Genomic DNA, 20,500 nt, shown 5'->3' with positions numbered 1-20,500 from the left:
GGAAATTGTAAACAAGGGGATCAAGATGTTGAAGCATGTCTTTGAAGAATTTTAACAGGAGATCAAACATAGCTTTCTCAGTATGATCCTGAAGACAAAGCACAATCAAAGCAGTAGCTACCAAGAGGTGCAAGTGGTCCAGTCAAATCAAAAGTGGACTGGTCAAGAGCCGAAGTCATAGCAGGCATTTTTGGAATGCTCAAGGTATTTTGTCTGTTGACTTTCTGGAGGGCAGAAGAACAATAGCATCTGCTTATCATGGGAGAAAGTTAACCAAAGTTTTAGCAGAAAAACACCCAGGAAATCTTCACTGCAGAGTCCTCCACTAGGACAATGTTCCTGCTCATTCCTCTCTGTAAATAAGGGCAATTTTCCAGAAGTTTCCATAGGAAATTATTTCTGACCTGGCTCCTTCTGACATATTTTTGTTCCCTAAACTTGAAAAATCTGTAAATGGCACCCACTCTTCTCCAGTTAATAATGTTAAAAAGCCTGCATTTTTATGGTTAAAGTCCCAGAACCCTCAATTCTTTACAGATGTACTAAATAGCTGGTATCATCACTTAAAGTGTCTTTAACTTGATGGAGTTTATGTTGCACAACATAAATTTTTATTATTTTAACACAAATTAAATTTTATCTTTTAATTCCATTTTCCATGAACTTTTACTTTATTCTTTAAAAAATAAATCGAAGTGTTTTAATTCTACTTGCCTTTTTTACTTATTACACCTCAGGAGATTTTTTGCCATATGGATTCACCTCATCCCTTGTCACGATTGCATAATCTTCCGTAGTCGGAATATTCCATGTTTTATTTCTTCATTCCCCCACTGTTCAATTTTCTTCAACTACAAGCATTGTTCATAATTCTGTACTGTTTGTGAGCCTGTACAGGAGTATCCGAGCACAAGCCTTTTTATGCATTGTGGGAGTGTTACTCTGAGATAGACACCAGGGGAATTGCTGGGTCATAAATCCAATTTTTTCAAAGTAAATCCGCCCGTGAACCTGAAACCAAGGCGGTTTTTCCCCATCCCCGGTTCAGGAGCGCGCAGTCGTGACTGGCTTGTTCGCTCGGGCCAGGGGGTCGCCCTGGTCTCAGGTGCCAGGGCAGGGTGACCTACCACTCTTCTCTGCACGCGCTCGGGCCACGCCTCGCGGCCTCTTTCATTGAAAAATCCCAAAGGGATCACGTGAAAGAGCCCTGCCGAGTGCGTGACGTCACGACGCTAAGACCAATGGTAACCTCTGTTTATGTCGGGAGCCATCAAATAGTCATTCCAGCCCCCCCCCCAACCCCGCCCACCCTACGCAGCGTTGCGTCGCGCAGCTCTAGGACACGGAGCTGAGGCAGGCTGCGGCGTGGCTGGAGCGCCGCGGGGAGAGCTGCGCCGGTTGCTCTCGGCAGCCGCGTCTCGGCCAGCTCTCCTCGCAGTCCCCGGGGCGCTGTGCGTCTCCAGTCCAGGACCGAAGCCGCTGGCCGCAGCGGGCGGCCAGATCCGCGTCCCGCCTCAGCGCCCGAAGGACATGCGGGAGAGAGAATGAGCCAGAGGGACACGCTGGTGCATCTGTTTGCCGGAGGGTAAGGTCCAGGCGGGGCGTGCGTACTGGGTCTGAAGGTGCTGGGACCCGAGACGCGGGCGAGAGGGAGGAGGGGGCTCCAGGCTGGGGATGGGGGCGGGCGGGGCGCGGCCTGGGCGGGGAGCAGCCCAGCCGGTGGGTAGCAAGGGGGGACTCCGATTCTGGGAAGCGAGTGGGTGAGGCCCGGGCTCGAGGGCGAGAGAGTGAGGCCTGGGCGAGGAGGGTTGAGGCATGAAACCCAGGCCAGGAGTGAGGCTTTGGGCCCGCGGGGCGGGTGTGGCGGGGGCGGAATCCCTGCGGCTGAGTAGACGCGGGCAGGGCTGGGGTCGATGCTTGATACCCCAGCTGCCGCTGGACCCGGCCACATGCCGCAGTCTAGCGGATGTCGGGGATGCAGGGTCGCTTTGAGGAGCCTGGCTCCGAGTTCGTGTAGGTTGCATGGCCCAAAGGGAACGGGGCGGAAAGTGCGGAGGCCGAGGACAAAATGGGCGCCGGGGCCTCTTCAGCCTTTGCTCCGTGCCGCGCGCGCACGGGCCTCCGCACGTCACTCACGCTCCACCTCGGACCGCGGGCCGCTCATTTCCGGGCTCGGCTCTGCAGGATGGGTTATAGCGGGGCTACCGGCTCTAGCGGGAAAGGCTTTGGTATTGCCGGGTGATTGCTATAAGGTGTTTCTATCCTTTGAAAAATTTCTTGCCCGAGCTTTTCCAGGTGGTGAATGGGGTGCAAAGCTTTGCAGTGACTTTGGGGTCAGATTCCTTTCGAGAAAACCACCTTTTTTGTATACCCTTGCTTTTCTGCTGCTTAGGAGAAAGTAGGAGTGGAGAGGTCAAATTTTTTGACGATAGTGTTAATAGTTACTATGTGTGTGCAAGATTAGGACAAAGCCTAAAGTCTTAGTTCCCTGATTGCCAGCATGAGTACTAGAGCTGCCCATTTAGCCACGTATTTAGATTTGTTCCAAGTTATTTGGAGAATCATAGCAATTTTAAGAATTACTTATTTGGAAGATTATAACGAGTTTTCTTATCAAAAATGGCTTCGGTGAATTATACTAAGACTCTTCCCAGAATCTTCTTAAATCCTACAGTTTTTAGATTGATCACTTTTAAGAATATGAAATACATATGCAGTTCTATTCACGACGTATTGCTTTGAGTTGCACATAGGAACTCTATTGAACCAATGATGGCAATACTTTTTTTAGGTTGGCACACTGTCATTCACCAAATATTACTGCTCATCAGTTACGGGCCAGGCACTGTTCTGGCATAAAAGCAGTATCTTTCTGTTAATCTTTGAGACCCAGTTTAGGCACTTTGCTTTCCATATTTCTGCCGTGTTTACTGCCAATAATCAGGCAAGTTAAAAACATGTTTTTAAGTTTGTAGTTGTGTAGATGCTCTTGAAAAGTAAAGATGCCATGCAAATAATTGTAATTAGATCTGTATCACCTGAAACGAGGAGACCACAGATGTCGTCTAGCACTATTGTAATTTGGATGAAAAATGGACACTTTTATTTTGATTACTTCATCTATAAAATTAGAAGGTCATATTATAGGATCTCTAAAGCCCGTCTCTCGCTCCTAACATTTCTGTTACTCTGCGTTCAGGATTCATATATCAAGTTTTGTTTAAAATGGGGCACACTTATATTTGAAATAAATGTTAGCTTGATTGCTAACAATTTCTCACTTTGGATTAGGATCATGGTTTTGTTATAAAAACATGTAAATATAGGTTTTCTGGTTAGCTTTTTTTTTTTAAGAACAGGAATGGGAGGTCTTTGTAGCATCTAAACACACAGGTTAGGTGCTCCATCCCCCTCCCCCTCCCCAGTCTAGCTCATGTAGTTTATTTAGGGTATTAAATGAGATTGGTATGTAGGATCTGATACAAGAGAGGTGCTCAGCCATGTAATTTCTCTTGCTTTGCATCTCAATTTTATTTTTATATGTGGTTACATAAGTGGGTTCTGTAAAACGCACCTTTATAAAGAAAGTCCATTATATTTTAAAAGAACCAAGAGTAACATTTCACATGGTATTTAATCTTAGGCAAGGGTTATCAGAATATGGAGGCTTTGAGTTGTTTTTCTGATAAGTAAAATTGTAATATTCAAATATATTTATCAGAATCCCAGATTTCTAATAGCCTAGTAGCTGTATTGTTAAAGCCGCAACATTTGAAACACCAGCACTGGACCTTGGTTCTGGGTTAAATACTCACATGCATATCTCGTGCTTTGTTTAAGACACCCTTTGATCCCATTATGCTTTTGCCAGAGTTAATATTCAGAGTTTGTAAGGTCAGGGGTTAGGTTAATTGAGTTACGGAAGCATATCACAGCAGCCTGTAAAAAAAAATATATATATATATATGATTTAATTTTAGCTGTACCTCTAATACTGTATGTCTGTATATAGAGGTGAAAGCAATATGAAATGTATTTTAAATAAATACTTTGATAGAATGATACATTGTCTAGTTGTATCAGCTGCATATATCTACAGAGGCAGCTCATTTTTTTCTATTTGAGGGAGAGATCGTCTCAAATAGGAGCTGTATGCCTTCAGACTTTAAGTGGATGAAGTTTTTTCTTTGTAGCTTCTATTACAGAGAGATAATATATGTACTAAGTAAAATCAAAGATTATCTAAGAACTGTCTATTTTTATATCCTAGAGCTCATTCATTTATTATTTATTCAGTAAGAAACGCCCATTTTGGTATAGTGAATGGTATTTGTTGTTAAATTATTTCACCGGTTTTATTGAAGATCAGGACAGAAGTAGAATACTTAAAAGTTTAATTCATGTGGTTTATTTCCATTTCACTCTGTCCATATTTTTATTAGTCCCATTTCCTTAATTTTTACTACCTCTCTTTTTCCTCTGTCTTGCTCTGTTTAAGCTGCTATTACAAAATACCAAAAACTGGTGGCTTATAATAGCAAACATTTCTAACAGTCCTGAAGGCTGCAAAGTTCAAAATTAAGGTACTAACAGGTTCTTTGTCTGATGATGGTCTACTTCCTCATAGAAGACACTCTCTTGCTGTGTCCTCATGTAGTAGGAGAGGCTAGCCAAGATCTCTGGTATCTACAGAGGCAGATAGTACCTTACAAGGGTACTAATTCCAAATGTCAGGGCTATAGTCTCATGACCCAATCACCTCCAAAGTATCTACTCACCTTGGGATGTGTGTAGGATTTCATCTTATGAATTTTGGAGGAGACAAACAGTCAGACATCATCCTCCCCTTTTTTCCTTCTAAAAATGCATTCTGTCATTCTTACTAATAGATTGCAAAACTAAGGGAAGTTTCTTGTCCTGTTGGAGAATATTCTCAGAGAAACCTTTTTTCTGTAAATAGATAAGTATAGCACAGCAGCTACCATTTTTCTGTAAATGGATTAGTGTAGCACAGCATTTGGGGTCAGGGACTCTTGGGTGTTCTTGAGACCCTTCTTGTGGTCTGAGAGTTTAAACTATTTTCATAAAAATACTAAGACATTATTTGAACAAATATGTTGACATTTGTCCTGATGGTGCACAAGCAATGATGGGTAAAACTGCTGATGCCTTAGCATGCATCAAGGCAGTGGCACCAGACTGTAGTCATTTCACCTTCAGGTACTTGCAATTAAAAAAACCAAAAAGGCCAGTTTCACTTAAAGAATGCTCTTGAAGGGGTAAAAATTACTAATTTAATTAAATTGCAACCTTTGAATACGCTATTTAATATTCTGTGTGACAAAATGGGAAATAGGCATAACGTAATTCTGCATGCTGAAGTGTGGTTCTGCATTGTTTCAATTGCAGGCTGCACTAGCTTCTCTTTTTCATGGAGACCCATTCTACTTATAAGAACAATTAATAGACTGATTACTCAGACTTCTGTATTTAGCAGACATTGTCTCAAAAACTGAAGGAAGTAAGCCTTTTTAAGGAAAACCACTCATAGCATTTGTTACCAATGATAAAATTCTAGTTTTCAAACTGAAATTATAATTTTTGAATTGACCCCTCTCCCTCAGGATGACAGCCTTCCAATAACTAAGCATGTTTCTAATGAGATGGTGATAATAAGTAAATGTAAGTTTTTTAATACTGTGTAATAAAATGTATTGGAAGACCTGCAAACCCAATGAACCAGTATTTTTCAAATGACACACACACACATATATATATATATATATATATGTATGTATACACACACACACATATATATATGATGTCATAGAGTCAGGCATGGCTAAAGGAGTCATTCAGATTTTTAAATAGACCAGTGGATTTTAATATAACAGTACAAAAAGTTTGCTGGTATAGTTCAGATTCTACATTGCAACTAACCTTTAAGAACCTACCACTTGTCCAGTTTTAATATAGTATTGAAGAATATTGACAATTATCTAAAAAGGGACTGACTTGTAAATGTTATCATTACTTTTCGCTTTCTAGTGAAGTACTCTTTACTAGTACATTCACTAGTAAATGTTAAGTGCTATAGGGGAAAAAAGTGGTGCACCTCAAAGGGCTATGGTGAGAGGGCACTCTAGTGCTAAATAGAATGATGAAGAATCTTACTGGGAAGATGACATTTGAGCAAAGACTTGGAAGGGAGGGAATTAGCTATACAGAAGGAACTAGCCCCAGTAAGAGTGAGATCATGAGGCAGGTATGACCAGAATGGTAGAGCCTTTTTAGGCCTTTAATAAATTTTGACCTTTTCTGTTGAGATGGGAGGAGTCATCGTTGAATTTTTAAAGGCTAATTGGTCTCTTAGACTATGCATGGTGCAGGGGCAGAAGTGGGGAGTTGATTTGGCTGTTTCAATAATCCACTTGAGTCATAATGTGATTCAGACTAGGTTGGAGGCAATAGACATTGTGAGAAGTGGTTGAATCCTGGTTAGACTTTGGAATGTGAAGATAATAAGATTTTTGACATACTGATTGCAGAGTGTGAGAAAAAGAAGAGTCAAGAAAAACTCCGGGTTTTTAGTTTGGGCACCTAGAAGGGTGAAATTGCTTTCAACAGAGATACACAAGGTTGCAGATGGAACAGAGTTGGCACAAGGGGAGATCAGAAGTTCTCTTTTAGACATGGTAAGTTTGAGAAGTAGAGAGGTCAAGAAGCTGATAGTTTAAGTGATTGGATATACTAGTCTGGAGTATAGGAAAGAGGATTGGACTAGAAATATACATTTAGTAGTCATTGGAACATATGTGGTGCCATGAGCCTAGTTAAGATCACTAAGGGAGTGAATACAGAGAAGAAGAAAGGACCACGAACTACCATCTGGGGACATCAATAAAAGAGATCAGGAGAAGAGGAGGAACCAGCCAGGTAGACTTCATAGTGACCAAGAAAATACATGGTATCCTGAAATCCAAATGAAGCAAATATCTAGAAAGAAGTAAGTGATCAACTATCAAATGTTACTGTCATTTAAGATGTCTGAAAGCTGTTAACCATTGAATTTAGTTGAGGACCTTTGGTGACTTTGATTAGTAATTTCCAGAGTCGGGGAGTAAAAGTCTGATTGGAGTAGGAGAGAAATTAAAGACAACAAATAGACAGTTTTAAGGTTTGCTATAAAGGGTAGCAAAGAAAGGGGGAAATTTGATAGGGGGAATTTACTTTTGTACTAAATCTACCACATTCCCTGAGCCTATTTTGTTCCTATAGTGGATATTTTTTTTATTCCTCAGTCTGCTGTCTTACTATTTTTCCTTAAAATAATAAGCAGTTTGGGGCCCCCAACAAAGGCCTTGGTCTTTCTTTCAAGACTTATTTGTACGGAGAGTTCTGTTTCTGGTTTTTTTTTTTTAAACCAGTCTCGGTTACACTGTACATAGTTTTACAAAAACAAAAAAAGACTCTAATAGCCAAGCATATATACAGCTGCATCTTGGGTGGCTTGTCTCCATGCTTCCATGTTTATGTAAGTTGGATAAAATTTTCAGAATTACTAGTCTTGATTTTGCCTTATCATTCAAAATAAGAATAACCTGTTAATTTTTTTCTGCATCAGAAACACTTCCTGTGCTTACAGAAAGCTGTTTTACTCTCAACCACGCATAGTTGACTTTTCATAAGTTAGTCTTTCAGGTATATAGATGTCCATCCTCATTTCAAAAACTTGTATTGTTTCTTGTCTAAACACTAAAGCTTCAGAGAAAATACTTACACAAATGTACTATCAGAGAAACAATTTTTGGTAAGACTTCCTTAATGATTTGCATAGAATTTCAGGGACAGTCTACATGGTATTTTTTGTTTTGTTTTGAGATGGAATTTTGCTCTTGTTGCCCAGGCTGGAGTGCAGTGCTATGATCTTGGCTCACTGCATCCTCTGCCTCCCAGGTTCGAACAATTCTCCTGCCTCAGCCTCCTGAGTAGCTGGGATTACAGGCGGCCACCACTATGCCCACCTAATTTTTTGTATTTTTAGTAGAGATGGAGTTTCACCATGTTGGCCAGACCTCCTGACCACAGGTGATTGACCCACCTCGGCCTCCCAAAGTGCTGGGATTACAGGTGTAAGCCACCGCACCTGGCCCAATCTACAAGTTTTAAGATTGAAAAACTCCTTAGGTTTGGCTGACATTTTAAAGAAACCTCATCTTCAGTGATTGATATTTCTTAATTTGACTAATGCCCTAAGTGGATCACAGCAGGCAGAAAAATAAAATATTTTAACCTAGTCATCTTGCTTTATAAAACACTGCTTAAAGTTAACAAAATGAATTATAAAGTACCTTTTTAAATAATGTGCACATACAAGCATTGTGGACCTTATCTGAAAATACTTTGTTTGTCTGTCTATGATCCATGCATGCTCAAGAGGTTAATATTGAGGACATATATCTAAAAGTCACGTCTTGGTATCCTAGTTCTTTTCCATGACACACCCTTTCCTAAGCAGTATCCAGAAGTGCCTTGGATTTTTTCCAACTATGGCTAGTAAAAGTCCTTTTAAAGCCGGGGGAGCCAGATCTAGTGCCTCAGCAGCTTAGGACTATCTAGTTGATGGAGTTTTGTGTCTATGTACCTGTCCTAGAGATTGATGACTGGGTACGAAGGCTGAAATTCATATGCTTGCTATTCATATTCACTTAGTGAAAATTCTTCAGTGATAACCATATTAAACAATTTTAAGTATTTTATAAAATCAATACATAGCTATATGATTATTTGACTCACCAAGCCATCTTGGCCTTCTCATATCTTTAAGATAAAAGACGTTTACCTATAAAACTTTAAATGAGCATTAATCCAGGTAGTTTCACTACGAACATAAAGAACATGTAGTTATTTCTAATCTGGATATACTAGAAGTATAGTGACATTTAACAGTGTTACTAGATTCATAACCAAGAAACTCTCCTTTCTGGATTTTTGATGTTCAGAGTAATGAACTTACGCCCTTCTGCTACAGTAACTATTCTCTCTTTGGAATTCTTTGCTAATCAAGAAAGCATATAGAACAAATGAGTGACTGTTTTATAGAAATAACTTTGATTTGTAACTTTTTAAACCTAGTAAAGCAGCTATCCTTGAACTGTGTTATTAATAGCAAATTACATTGGCCACACCTTACCACTGATGTCATCCACATCACTGATCAGAGGGAAGACCAGTAATGAGTGCCTGCTTCCACTCCACTGTTTTTACTCTCTTGCTTTTTCTTGGTTTTCAAGTTAATATATTGTACATCATCTTTCCGTCGGGTAGATGAGGATTTAGTTATATTGTACCACTCTCTGTTTCCCCTTTCTTTACATCCTGTCAATATATAATTTGATGCAGGTTTTGTTAAATCAGTAGTTAGTGCTTACCTTATTGTGACAATACAAATACTGTTCACTGCAGAGCTAAATTGTCCATTATGTTGACCTTTTCTTTCTTGAATAACTTCATTCCTCCCCACCCCACGCTGCCCCTGAAGTTAGTAATTGCCTCCGTTTAAAAACTTTTGCTTAGTTATGTGAGTACTCGAACATTTGTTTTCATTTTTCCTAGAGATTTTTGTCCCACTGAATTCTGTCATCCTAATTCTATCTTGATTGTTTTGTTTTTCTCCAGGTCTGACATTTGGCTATCATCTTAGGGCTTCTTTCTCTTTCTTGGGTTAGTCTGTTCCTACATTTGATTCCCTCCCCGACTTTCCCGCCATCTTCTTTTAGTTTACTCTCTTAATTCATGGAATATATCTTTTAGTTAGCTATATAAGAAAAGGGTATACAGTAGGCAATTTCTTGAATGCTTCTTTTTCCCAGATATATAGTTTGGTTTAGTGTAGAATTTTAGGGTAAGTAATCTGTAGTTGTCAAGAAGTCTGATGCTAATCGGGTCACTTTTCCTCTGTTATGTGACCTTTTTTCATTCTGGAAGTTGCTGAAGTCCTTGAAAGATTGCAGTAGTGCATCTTGGTGTGGGTTGTTTTTACATCCTTTGTCCCGGCTAAACCTGAGCTCAGAAATGTTGAGTTTGTGTACTTCAGAGAATTAGCTTTCTGCCCAGGAATATAGTTTTATCCAGCATGTATCTCTCTGTGTGTGTGTGTGTGTGTGTGTGTGTGTGTGTGTGTGTGTGTAAAAGGCATAGAGACTGGGCATCCTACCTTTGCCATGCAGCCTGTGACAGCAGCCAGTCCTGCTGTTTTCAGTTCTTTGCCCTTAGTCATTAGGCCTCATAGCAATTCTGCAGGGCAAACCTCTGCTGCTTTTTGGTATTTCCCTCTGCATGCCTTTCTTCCTCTTTATTAAGTTGTCTTTCCTGTTGGCCTTATTGTTTGAAAACTTGCAGCTGCCGATTTCTCTGGGGCTCTCTGTTCTTCTGGCATATTCCCTTAGACAGTGAGGTTTTCGACATGGAAAGAAGATAAATCTAATGTAGTTCATCCCATCTTTATTGAAGCAACAGTTTTGTTCTCTACATCAATTCTGCTTTCCAGTATGTACAGTAATTATTTTTAAGTTGCAGCAAGAGAAATGCCAGAGTGTCACCCCTATACCATACATCTGTTGCATTCTATAATGTAAAATACTTCAGGACAACCTAAGTGCTTGTGCATATACCCACTTATGCCACCCCCACCTCTGTACTATCTGTCTGTCTGTCTATTCATTTATTGAGTCAGAGTCTCACTCTGTTGCCCAGGCTGGAGTGTACAGTGCTACAATCTTGACTTCCCCCACGGCACCCTCCCAAATAGCTATGATTACAGGCATGCACCACCGTGCCCGGCTAATTTTTTTATATATATGTTTTTTCAGTAGAGACAGGGTTTTACCATGTTGGCCAGGCTGGTCTCTAACTCCTAACGTCAAGGGATCTACCTTCCTTGGCCTCCCAAAGTGTTAACATGACGGGTGTGAGCCACTGTGCCTGGACTTTTGTTTGGTTTTGTTTTTTTATTAAAAAAAAATTTTTTTTGAGACAGGGTCTCACTCTGTTGCCTATGTGGGAGTGCAGTAGTGCAATCACCGCTCGCTAAAGCCTTGACCTGCCAGGTGTAAGCAATCCTCTTACCTTGGCCTCCCAAGTAGCTGGGATTACAGGTGTGTGCCACTGTACCTGGCTCTTTCTCCTCTCCTCCCCTCCTCCCCTCTTTCTCTTCTTTTCTTTCCTTTTTCCTTTCCTTTCTTCGACGGGGTCTCACTGTGTTGCCTAGGCTACTCTCAAACTCCTGAACTCCAGTGATCCATCACCTCAGCCTCTGAAAGGTTGGGATTACAGGCATGCACCGTCATGCCTGACCAGTTTCGATTCTCATGTATTTTTCTTGCTGAAGTGGTTTTTAAGTTATCATAGTATTTACCTTGTCTGTTGGTCTGGCCACAAAATATTTATAATACTTATATTATAAAATTTCATAGTTACTATTATCAGTAATGGAGACATAATTACAGAGCTAATATTTATTGAGCACTTTTTATGTGCCACTTTACAAAATACTTTATGTGGGTTATATCATCTTTACAACAAGCATGCAAGGCATAAGTATTGTTTTTACCTGTTCTTGTTTTGTTTTCGTTGTATAGTATTTATTTTCTTGGAACCAGGAATGACTGAGTAGGAATCATGGTTTTATGTGCTCACATTGCTTTAATTATGGAAATAATTCAGTTCATTGAATACATTTTTTAGAAGTAATTCATATTTAAGAATACTCTTTCTTAGGTTTTACAGAATATAAAATCAAAACAAGTACATGTTTATTACAGATTTTGGGCCTATTAGGTTTTATGTTCAATAAATTTAGAAAGTAAATACACTAAACAGTTAAAAAGAAATCAGGCAAAGCCAAATTGAAATTATTATGGTTTGCCATAAATGGATCACTGTTGTAGTGTGAATATTGTATGAACCAATCCACAGGTTCTTCTGAGTTCTGCATTGCTTATACTCCAAGTATACTGTGTCATGATGGCTCATGTCTTTGACCACTTAGGGAGGCTGAAGCAAGAGGACTGCTTGAACCCAGGAGTTCAAGGCTACAGTGAGCTATGCTCATGCTACTGCATTCCAGCCTTGATGACAGAGCAAGACTCTATCTCAAAAAAAAAAAAAAAAAAGATATTGAACATTTTTCATTATTCGAAGAATTCCCCCATGCCCCTTGCAGTCACTTTCTTCCCTCTCTCCTACCCCTTGGAAACCACTGATGTCATTTCTTTTCCTCTCATTTTGCGTTTTCTAGAATATCATAAAAATGTCTGCTTCATGAAGGGGATAATTTTTTAATGTTAAAAAATAAAAGCCTTTTGTACCTAGTAACAGCTCCTATCAATTGAAGACTTCAGCAGTTACTCTTGCCAGATAGTTACTAAGCTATATTCATTTTAGTTACTGAAGGTGTTTTATGTAATCAAATAGTGAAAACTTAAAAATTTGTTTAGTCATAGAACATTAAAAATTATAAATTTTAGTATGTTGGCAAAGCTCCAGATATCCATGTGAATTGCAGTTCTGGACATATATGTACTAACTTAAGAATTAAGTAGATAAGCTTTGTCCCTTTCTTTTATTTTTAGATGTGGTGGTACAGTGGGGGCTATTCTGACATGTCCACTGGAAGTTGTAAAAACACGACTGCAGTCATCTTCTGTGACACTTTATATTTCTGAAGTTCAGCTGAACACCATGGCTGGAGCCAGTGTCAACCGAGTAATGTCTCCTGGACCTCTTCATTGCCTAAAGTGAGAGCATACTATTCATGAGTCTTTTTTAGTTTGTTTGCCTAAGTGATTTTTAGATGCTTGTTTACTTATATTCTGCCACATTTAAAAAGGTTCTTTATAAACTAATTACAGAAGTTACTCTGAATTATACTCGTAAGGAACGATAATCCCTAATGGAGAACAATTAGATAATATAAAATGTAATTTTATTTCCAAGTCATTTGTATTTAGAATATTTCTTTTTTGTATTTTTAATTGAGACAGAATTTCACCCATATTGGTCAGGCCGGTTTTGAACTCCCAATCTCAGATAATCCGCCTGCCTCGGCCTCCCAAAATACTAGGATTACAGGTGTAAACCACCTCGCCCAGCCTGTTTTTAGAGTATTTCTACATTTATCCAGTGAATTTTTTTTCTAAGGCTATTATAAGTATTTTATTTTGGATTATTCATTTACTTTGGAAATGTGATGATGTTTAATGCTAACTCCTTTTGTGTATGTTTTTAATGTTCCAAGAACTCTCACAAGTAAGTATATCCAATTAATGATAATCTGTGATTTTTGTGTAACCTAAACACAGCTGAGACTTACAGCAGAGTTCTAATGCTATTCAGGATTTGTTTAACATTTCCCGATGGTTTGAAAAAGATTTGTTTTTACATTTTCCCATACTTTGTTATGTTGCAATTGGATTTGAAATTTGAAAACTGTTAAAATCAGGTTTTGCATGTTTATACTTGTAAATAATTGAATGCCTGTGTGTCTGCCTTATCAGCTCACTGTTTGAACTTAGCTCAGTAGTGTTTGTTTTGTAGTAACAAATAAACTCATTCTGTGTGTTTACCTTTGTTACTAAAAGATTTCATCAGGGCCGGGCGCGGTGGGTCAAGCCTGTAATCCCAGCACTTTGGGAGGCCGAGGCGGGTGGATCATAAGGTCAAGAGAACGAGACCATCCTGGTCAATATGGTGAAACCCCATCTCTACTAAAGATACAAAAAAAAATTAGCTGGGCATGGTGGCGCATGCCTGTAATCCCAGCTACTCGGGAGGCTGAGGCAGGAGAATAGCCTGAACCCAGGAGGCGGAGGTTGCGATTGCGCCATTGCACTTTAGCCTGGGGAACAAGAGCGAAACTCTGTCTCAAAAAAATAAAAAAATAAAAAATAAATAAAAACAAACAAACCAAAAAAAAGATTTCATCAGCCTTTTCTTTTTTAAAACTTGCTTACATAAGTACATGAATAGGTAGAATAAAATTAATAACAGTTTTGCATTGAAATGCCATAGTTAGGCCGGATGCAGTGGCTTATGCTGGGTGGTAATCCCAGCCCTTTGGGAGGCCGAAGCAGGTGGATCACCTTGAGACAAACCTGGCCAATGTGGTGAAACCCCATCTCTACTAAAAATACAGAAGCCAGCCATGGTGGTACACACCTGTAATCCCAGCTACTCAGGAGGCTGAGGCAGGAGAATCACTTAAACCCAGGAGCAGAGGTTGCAGTGAGCCAAGTTTGCACCACTGCACTCCAGCCTTTGTGATACAGTGAGACTCCATTTCAAAAAAAAAAAAAAGCCGTAGTAATAGAGAAATACTTGTATCTAATTTATAATAGTAAAAGGATTTTAATATCATGATTTTGATATTTACTACCACTGATTACCTCTCCTTAAAATTCTTCTTTTGACCTCTGTAATATACTTATAAATTCTCTTTTTCAGTGGTTTTGCCTTCTCTTCACCGGAACTTCAGGAATCCTTTTGGGCTGTGTTTTAATTCCTCAGTTTTTCAGGCCCTCTTTTAAGCTCTTTATATATTAATTTACTTAATCCCAGTAAATGATAACCAGTAAGGAGGTACTGTTCTTCTTTATTTACTGCTGATGAAACTATGAGAGAAAACTTATTTCATTGTCTTAGAGTTAGCGGTTACCAACATTGGTCTTCACACCTGAGAAGTCTGGCCACTCAGTTCAGGCCTTAAATTAACCATTAGGCCCAACTACCCTTCAAGAGATCACTCTTGAGCAGATAGATGTTTGAGAACTACCTGGCCTAATCTGTTAACTCTGAATTAAAATATTCTTCACTTTCTGTTCCTTCTCATTGCCAAAACTTCATTTCATAACTTACTCCAGGAAAGCCTTCTGTGACTTAGACGTGGCTCTCTATTCCTTTCTCTGCTGGGCATGTTTGTATCTAGGTTGTATAGTATTTGCTTGTTAATATGATCTGTTAATTTAGTTGTTTCGTTATAATTCTTTTTACCAAAACCGAACAGCAAATTTCTCAATGTCGGGGGCCTTACCTTCTTTTTTTATCTACTTACTTTTTCTAGTTATAAACAATTAAGTACTTAGTATAGCAGGTGTTAACTGAGTGGCAGGAGAAATAACAGGCCAACCATTCTAGTACCCTAAGGGACATTAGGGTGATAGATTCTGCTACAGCATTTCAGTGGAATGGGAATGAGGTAATATTGCAGTACTAAGGAGTATTGTTCAATATTGATTAAAAGACCTCAAAACCAGGAAGGAACTACATTTCTAACTGATGTATAGTTATTATTACTAAGCTTTCAACTTGCTGGTAAAGATAGTAAAATTAAGGAAATCAAAGATAAGAGTAGCATGATCACATGAAAATAATGTAGAAGTCTTTATCAATATGTCTTAATCTTTCAGGGAAGAATCCAAACAGACTTTAAAAAAAATCATTACTAGTGAATCTATTATCAGTACAAAACAATTTATGTTGTCATAAAAAAAAAAATGTGGTTTTTTTTTTTTTCTTTTGAGACAGAATTTCCCTTTGTCACCCAGGCTGGAGTGCAGTGGTGTGATCTCAGCTCACTGCAACCTCTGCCTTCTGAGTTCAAACGATTCTTCTACCTTAGCCTCCCAAATAGTGATTACAGGCATGCGCCACGATGCCCAGCTAATTTCTGTATTTTTATTAATAACGAGGTTTCACCATGTTGGCCAGGCTGGTCTTTAACTCCTGACTTCAAGGAATCTGCCCGCCTCAGCCTCCCAAAGTGCTGGAATTACAGGCATTAGACACTGCACCTGGCCACAAATTTTTAATAAATAAGGAAAACTCACCAGAGAAGCGTAACATTATAATACAAAATACCAGATTTAGACTCTAACTTTATTCATGCAAAGTAAATAAATTACCAAACTTTGAAGGGTATTTCTAATATAATTTTTTTCTCTTTCAGGGTGATCTTGGAAAAAGAAGGGCCTCGTTCCTTGTTTAGAGGATTAGGCCCCAATTTAGTGGGGGTAGCCCCTTCCAGGTAAAAAAAAAAAAAAATATGTTTAAAGTTAAGCAGATTATGGCAGTCTCTTTTGTTTCAGCATATCTGGATTTAATCATATACAGTTAAATTTATTTATTTATTTTTTAATTTTGTATTGCATTTTAGGTTTTGGGGTACATGTGCAGAACATGCAAGACAGTTGCATAGGTACACACATGGCAACTCTCCCCTTCACCCACATTTGGCATTTCTCCCCGGGCTATCCCTCCCCAACTCCCCCCACCGCTGGCCCTCCCCTTTTCCCCCCAATAGACCCCAGTGTTTAGTACTCCCCTCCCTGTATCCATGTGTTCTCATTTTTCATCACATGCCTATGAGTGAGAATATGCGGTATTTCATTTTCTGTTCGTGTCAGTTTGCTGAGAATGATGTTCTCCAGATTCATCCATGTCCCTACAAACGACACGAACTCATCATTTCTGATTGCTGCATAGTATTCCATGCTGTATATGTGCCACATTTTCCCAGTCCAGTCTATCATCAATGGGCATTTGGGTTGGTTCCAGGTCTTGGCTATTGTAAACTGTGCTGCAATGAACATTTCGTGTGCATGTGTCCTTATAGTAGAACGATTTATAGTCCTTTGGATATATACCCAGTAATGGGATTGCTGGGTCAAATGGAATTTCTATTTCTAAGGCCTTGAGGAATCGCCACACTGTCTTCCACAGTGGTTGAACTAATTTACACTCCCACCAACAGTGTAAAAGTGTTCCTTTTTCTCCACAGCCTCTCCAGCATCTGTTGTCTCCAGATTTTTTAATGATCGCCATTCTAACTGGCGTGAGATGGTATCTCAATGTGGTTTTGATTTGCATCTCTCTAATGACTAGTGATGATGAGCATTTTTTCATATGATTGTTAGCCTCATATATGTCTTCTTTTGTAAAGTGTCTGTTCATATCCTTTGCCCATTTTTGAATGGGCTTGTTTGTTTTTTTCCTGTAAATCTGTTTGAGTTCTTTGTAAATTCTGGATATCAGCCCTTTGTCAGATCGGTAAACTGCAAAAATTTTTTCCCATTCTGTTGGTTGCCGATCCACTCTAGTGACTGTTTCTTTTGCCATGCAGAAGCTGTGGAGTTTGATTAGGTCCCATTTGTCTGTTTTGGCTTTTGTTGCCAATGCTTTTGGTGTTTTGTTCATGAAGTCCTTGCCTACTCCTATGTCCTGGATGGTTTTGCCTACATTTTCTTCTAGGGTTTTTATGGTGTCAGGTCTTATGTTTAAGTCTTTAATTCATCTGGAGTTAATTTTAGTGTAAGGTGTCAGGAAGGGGTCCAGTTTCTGCTTTCTGCACATGGCTAGCCAGTTTTCCCAACACCATTTATTAAACAGGGAATCCTTTCCCCATTGCTTGTTTTTGTCAGGTTTATCAAAGATTGTATGGATATAGATATGTTGTGTTGCCTCTGATGCCTCTCTTTTGTTCCATTGGTCTATATCTCTGTTTTGGTACCAGTACCATGCTGTTTTGATTACTGTAGCCTTGTAGTATAGTTTGAAATCCGGTAGTGTGATGCCACCCACTGTGTTCTTTTTGCTTAGAATTGACTTGGCTATGCGGGCTCTCTTTTGGTTCCATATGAAGTTCACGGTGGTTTTTTCCAGTTCTGTGAAGAAAGTCAATGGTAGCTTGATGGGGATAGCATTGATTCTGTAAATGACTTTGGGCAGTATAGCCATTTTCACGATATTAATTCTTCCTAACCATGAACATGGAATGTTTCTCCATCTGTTTGTGTCCTCCTCTCTTATTTCGTTGAGCAGTGGTTTGTAGTTTTCCTTGAAGAGGTCCCTTACGTTCCTTGTGAGTTGTATTCCTAGGTATTTTATTCTTTTTGTAGCAATTGTGAATGGCAGTTCGCTCTTGATTTGGCTTTCTTTAAGTCTGTTATTGGTGTAGAGGAATGCTTGTGATTTTTGCACATTGATTTTATATCCTGAGACTTTGCTGAAGCTGCTTATCAGTTTCAGGAGTTTTTGGGCTGAGGCAATGGGGTCTTCTAGATATACTATCATGGTGTCTGCAAATAGAGACAATTTGGCTTCCACATTTCCTATTTGAATACCCTTTATTTCTTTTTCTTGCCTGATTGCTGTGGCTAGAACTTCCAGTACTATATTGAATAGGAGTGGTGAGAGAGGGCATCCTTGTCTAGTGCCGGATTTCAAAGGGAATGCTTCCAGTTTTTGCCCATTCAGTATGATATTGGCTGTTGGTTTGTCGCAAATAGCTTTTATTATTTTGAGATACGTTCCATCGATACCGAGTTTACTGAGAGTTTTTAGCATAAAGGGCTGTTGAATTTTGTCGAATGCCTTCTCTGCATCAATTGAGATTATCATGTGGTTTTTGTTTTTGGTTCTGTTTATGTGGTGAATTACGTTTATAGACTTGCGTTTGTTGAACCATCCTTGCATTCCCGGGATGAATCCTACTTGATCATGATGGATAAGTTTTTTGATTTGCTGTTGCAATCGGCTTGCCAATATTTTATTGAAGATTTTTGCATCTATGTTCATCATGGATATTGGCCTGAAGTTTTCTTTTCTTGTTGGGTCTCTGCCGGGTTTTGGTATCAGGATGATGTTGGTCTCATAAAATGATTTGGGAAGTATTTCCTCTTTTTGGATTATTTGGAATAGTTTCAGAAGGAATGGTACCAGCTCCTCTTTGTGTATCTGGTAGAATTTGGCTATGAACCCATCTGGACCTGGGCTTTTTTTGTGTGGTAGGCTCTTAATTGCTGCCTTGACTTCTGACCTTGTTATTGGTCTATTCATAGTTTCAGCTTCCTCCTGGTTTAGGCTTGGGAGGACACAGGAGTCCAGGAATTTATCCATTTCTTCCAGGTTTACTAGTTTATGTGCATAGAGTTGTTTGTAATATTCTCTGATGATGGTTTGAATTTCTGTGGAATCTGTGGTGATTTCCCCTTTATCATTTTTTATTGCACCTATTTGGTTGTTCTCTCTTTTCTTTTTTATCAATCTGGCTAGTGGTTTGTCTATTTTGTTGATCTTTTCAAAAAACCAGCTCTTGGATTTATTGATTTTTTGAAGGGTTTTTTGTGTCTCTATCTCCTTCAGTTCTGCTCTGATCTTAGTTATTTCTTTTCTTCTGCTAGGTTTTGAGTTTTTTTGATCTTGCTCCTCTAGCTCTTTCAATTTTGATGATAGGGTGTCATTCTCCTCATATGGGCACTTATTGCTATATATTTTCCTCTAGAGACTGCTTTAAATGTGTCCCAGAGATTCTGCTATGTTGTGTCTTCGTTCTCATTGGTTTCGAAGAACTTCTTTATTTCTGCCTTCATTTCGTTGTTTACCCAGTCAACATTCAAGAGCCAGTTGTTCAGTTTCCATGAAGCTGTGCGGTTCTGGGTTGGTTTCTGAATTCTTGAGTTCTAACTTGATTGCACTATGGTCTGAGAGACTGTTTGTTATGATTTCAGTTGTTTTGCATTTGCTGAAGAGTGCTTTACTTCCAATTATGTGGTCAATTTTAGAGTAGGTGTGATGTGGTGCTGAGAAGAATGTATATTCTGTGGATTTGGGGTGGAGAGTTCTGTAAATGTCTATCATGTTTGCTTGCTCCAGGTCTGAGTTCAAGCCCTGGATATCCTTGTTGATTTTCTGTTTGGTTGATCTGTCTAATATTGACAGTGGAGTGTTAAAGTCTCCCACTATTATTGTGTGGGAGTCTAAGTCTCTTTGTAAGTCATTAAGAACTTGCCTTATGTATCTGGGTGCTCCTGTATTGGGTCCATATATGTTTAGGATCATTAGCTTTTCTTGTTGTATCGATCCTTTTACCATTATGTAATAGCCTTCTTTGTCTCTTTTGATCTTTGTTGCTTTAAAGTCTATTTTATCAGAGATGAGAATTGCAACTCCTGCTTTTTTTTGCTCTCCATTTGCTTGGTAAATCTTCCTCCATCCCTTTATTTTGAGCCTTTGTGTATCCTTGCATGTGAGATGGGTTTCCTGGATACAGCACACCAATGGGTTTTGGGTGTTTATCCAATTTGCCAGTCTGTGTCTTTTGATTGGTGCGTTTAGTCCATTTTCATTTAGGGTTAATATTGTTATGTGTGAATTTGATACTGCCATTTTGATGCTAGCTGGCTGTTTAGTTGATGTAGATTCTTCATTATGTTGATGCTCTTTAGCATTTAGTGTGATTTTGGAATGGCTGGTACTGGTTGTTCCTTTCTATGTGTAGTGCCTCTTTCAGGAGCTCTTGTAAAGCAGGCCTGGTGGTGACAAAATCTCTTAGTACTTGCTTGTTCGCAAAGGATTTTATTTTACCTTCACTTATGAAGCTCAGTTTGGCTGGATATGAAATTCTGGGTTGAAAGTTCTTTTCTTTAAGGATATTGAATATTGGCCC

General features: G+C 39.2%; 1 protein-coding gene across 1 annotated transcript in view; it reads left to right on the top strand.

Moving 5' to 3' along the window:
* The first annotated feature begins 1,337 nt into the window (after positions 1-1,337).
* SLC25A36 (solute carrier family 25 member 36) overlaps positions 1,338-20,500 on the top strand; it is a 43,014-nt gene continuing 23,851 nt past the window's right edge. Inside the window, exons 1-3 of the mRNA XM_003735051.6 lie at positions 1,338-1,585; positions 12,633-12,797; positions 16,004-16,081. Coding sequence (XP_003735099.1) covers positions 1,545-1,585; positions 12,633-12,797; positions 16,004-16,081 — 284 coding nt within the window. The 5' untranslated portion in view covers positions 1,338-1,544. The remainder of the gene's footprint in view (positions 1,586-12,632; positions 12,798-16,003; positions 16,082-20,500) is intronic.

Source organism: Callithrix jacchus, chromosome 17 (genome assembly GCF_049354715.1).
Source record: "Callithrix jacchus isolate 240 chromosome 17, calJac240_pri, whole genome shotgun sequence".
In the NCBI taxonomy this organism is placed as follows: domain Eukaryota; kingdom Metazoa; phylum Chordata; class Mammalia; order Primates; family Cebidae; genus Callithrix; species Callithrix jacchus.
This window is presented reverse-complemented; position numbering and strand designations above follow the sequence as displayed.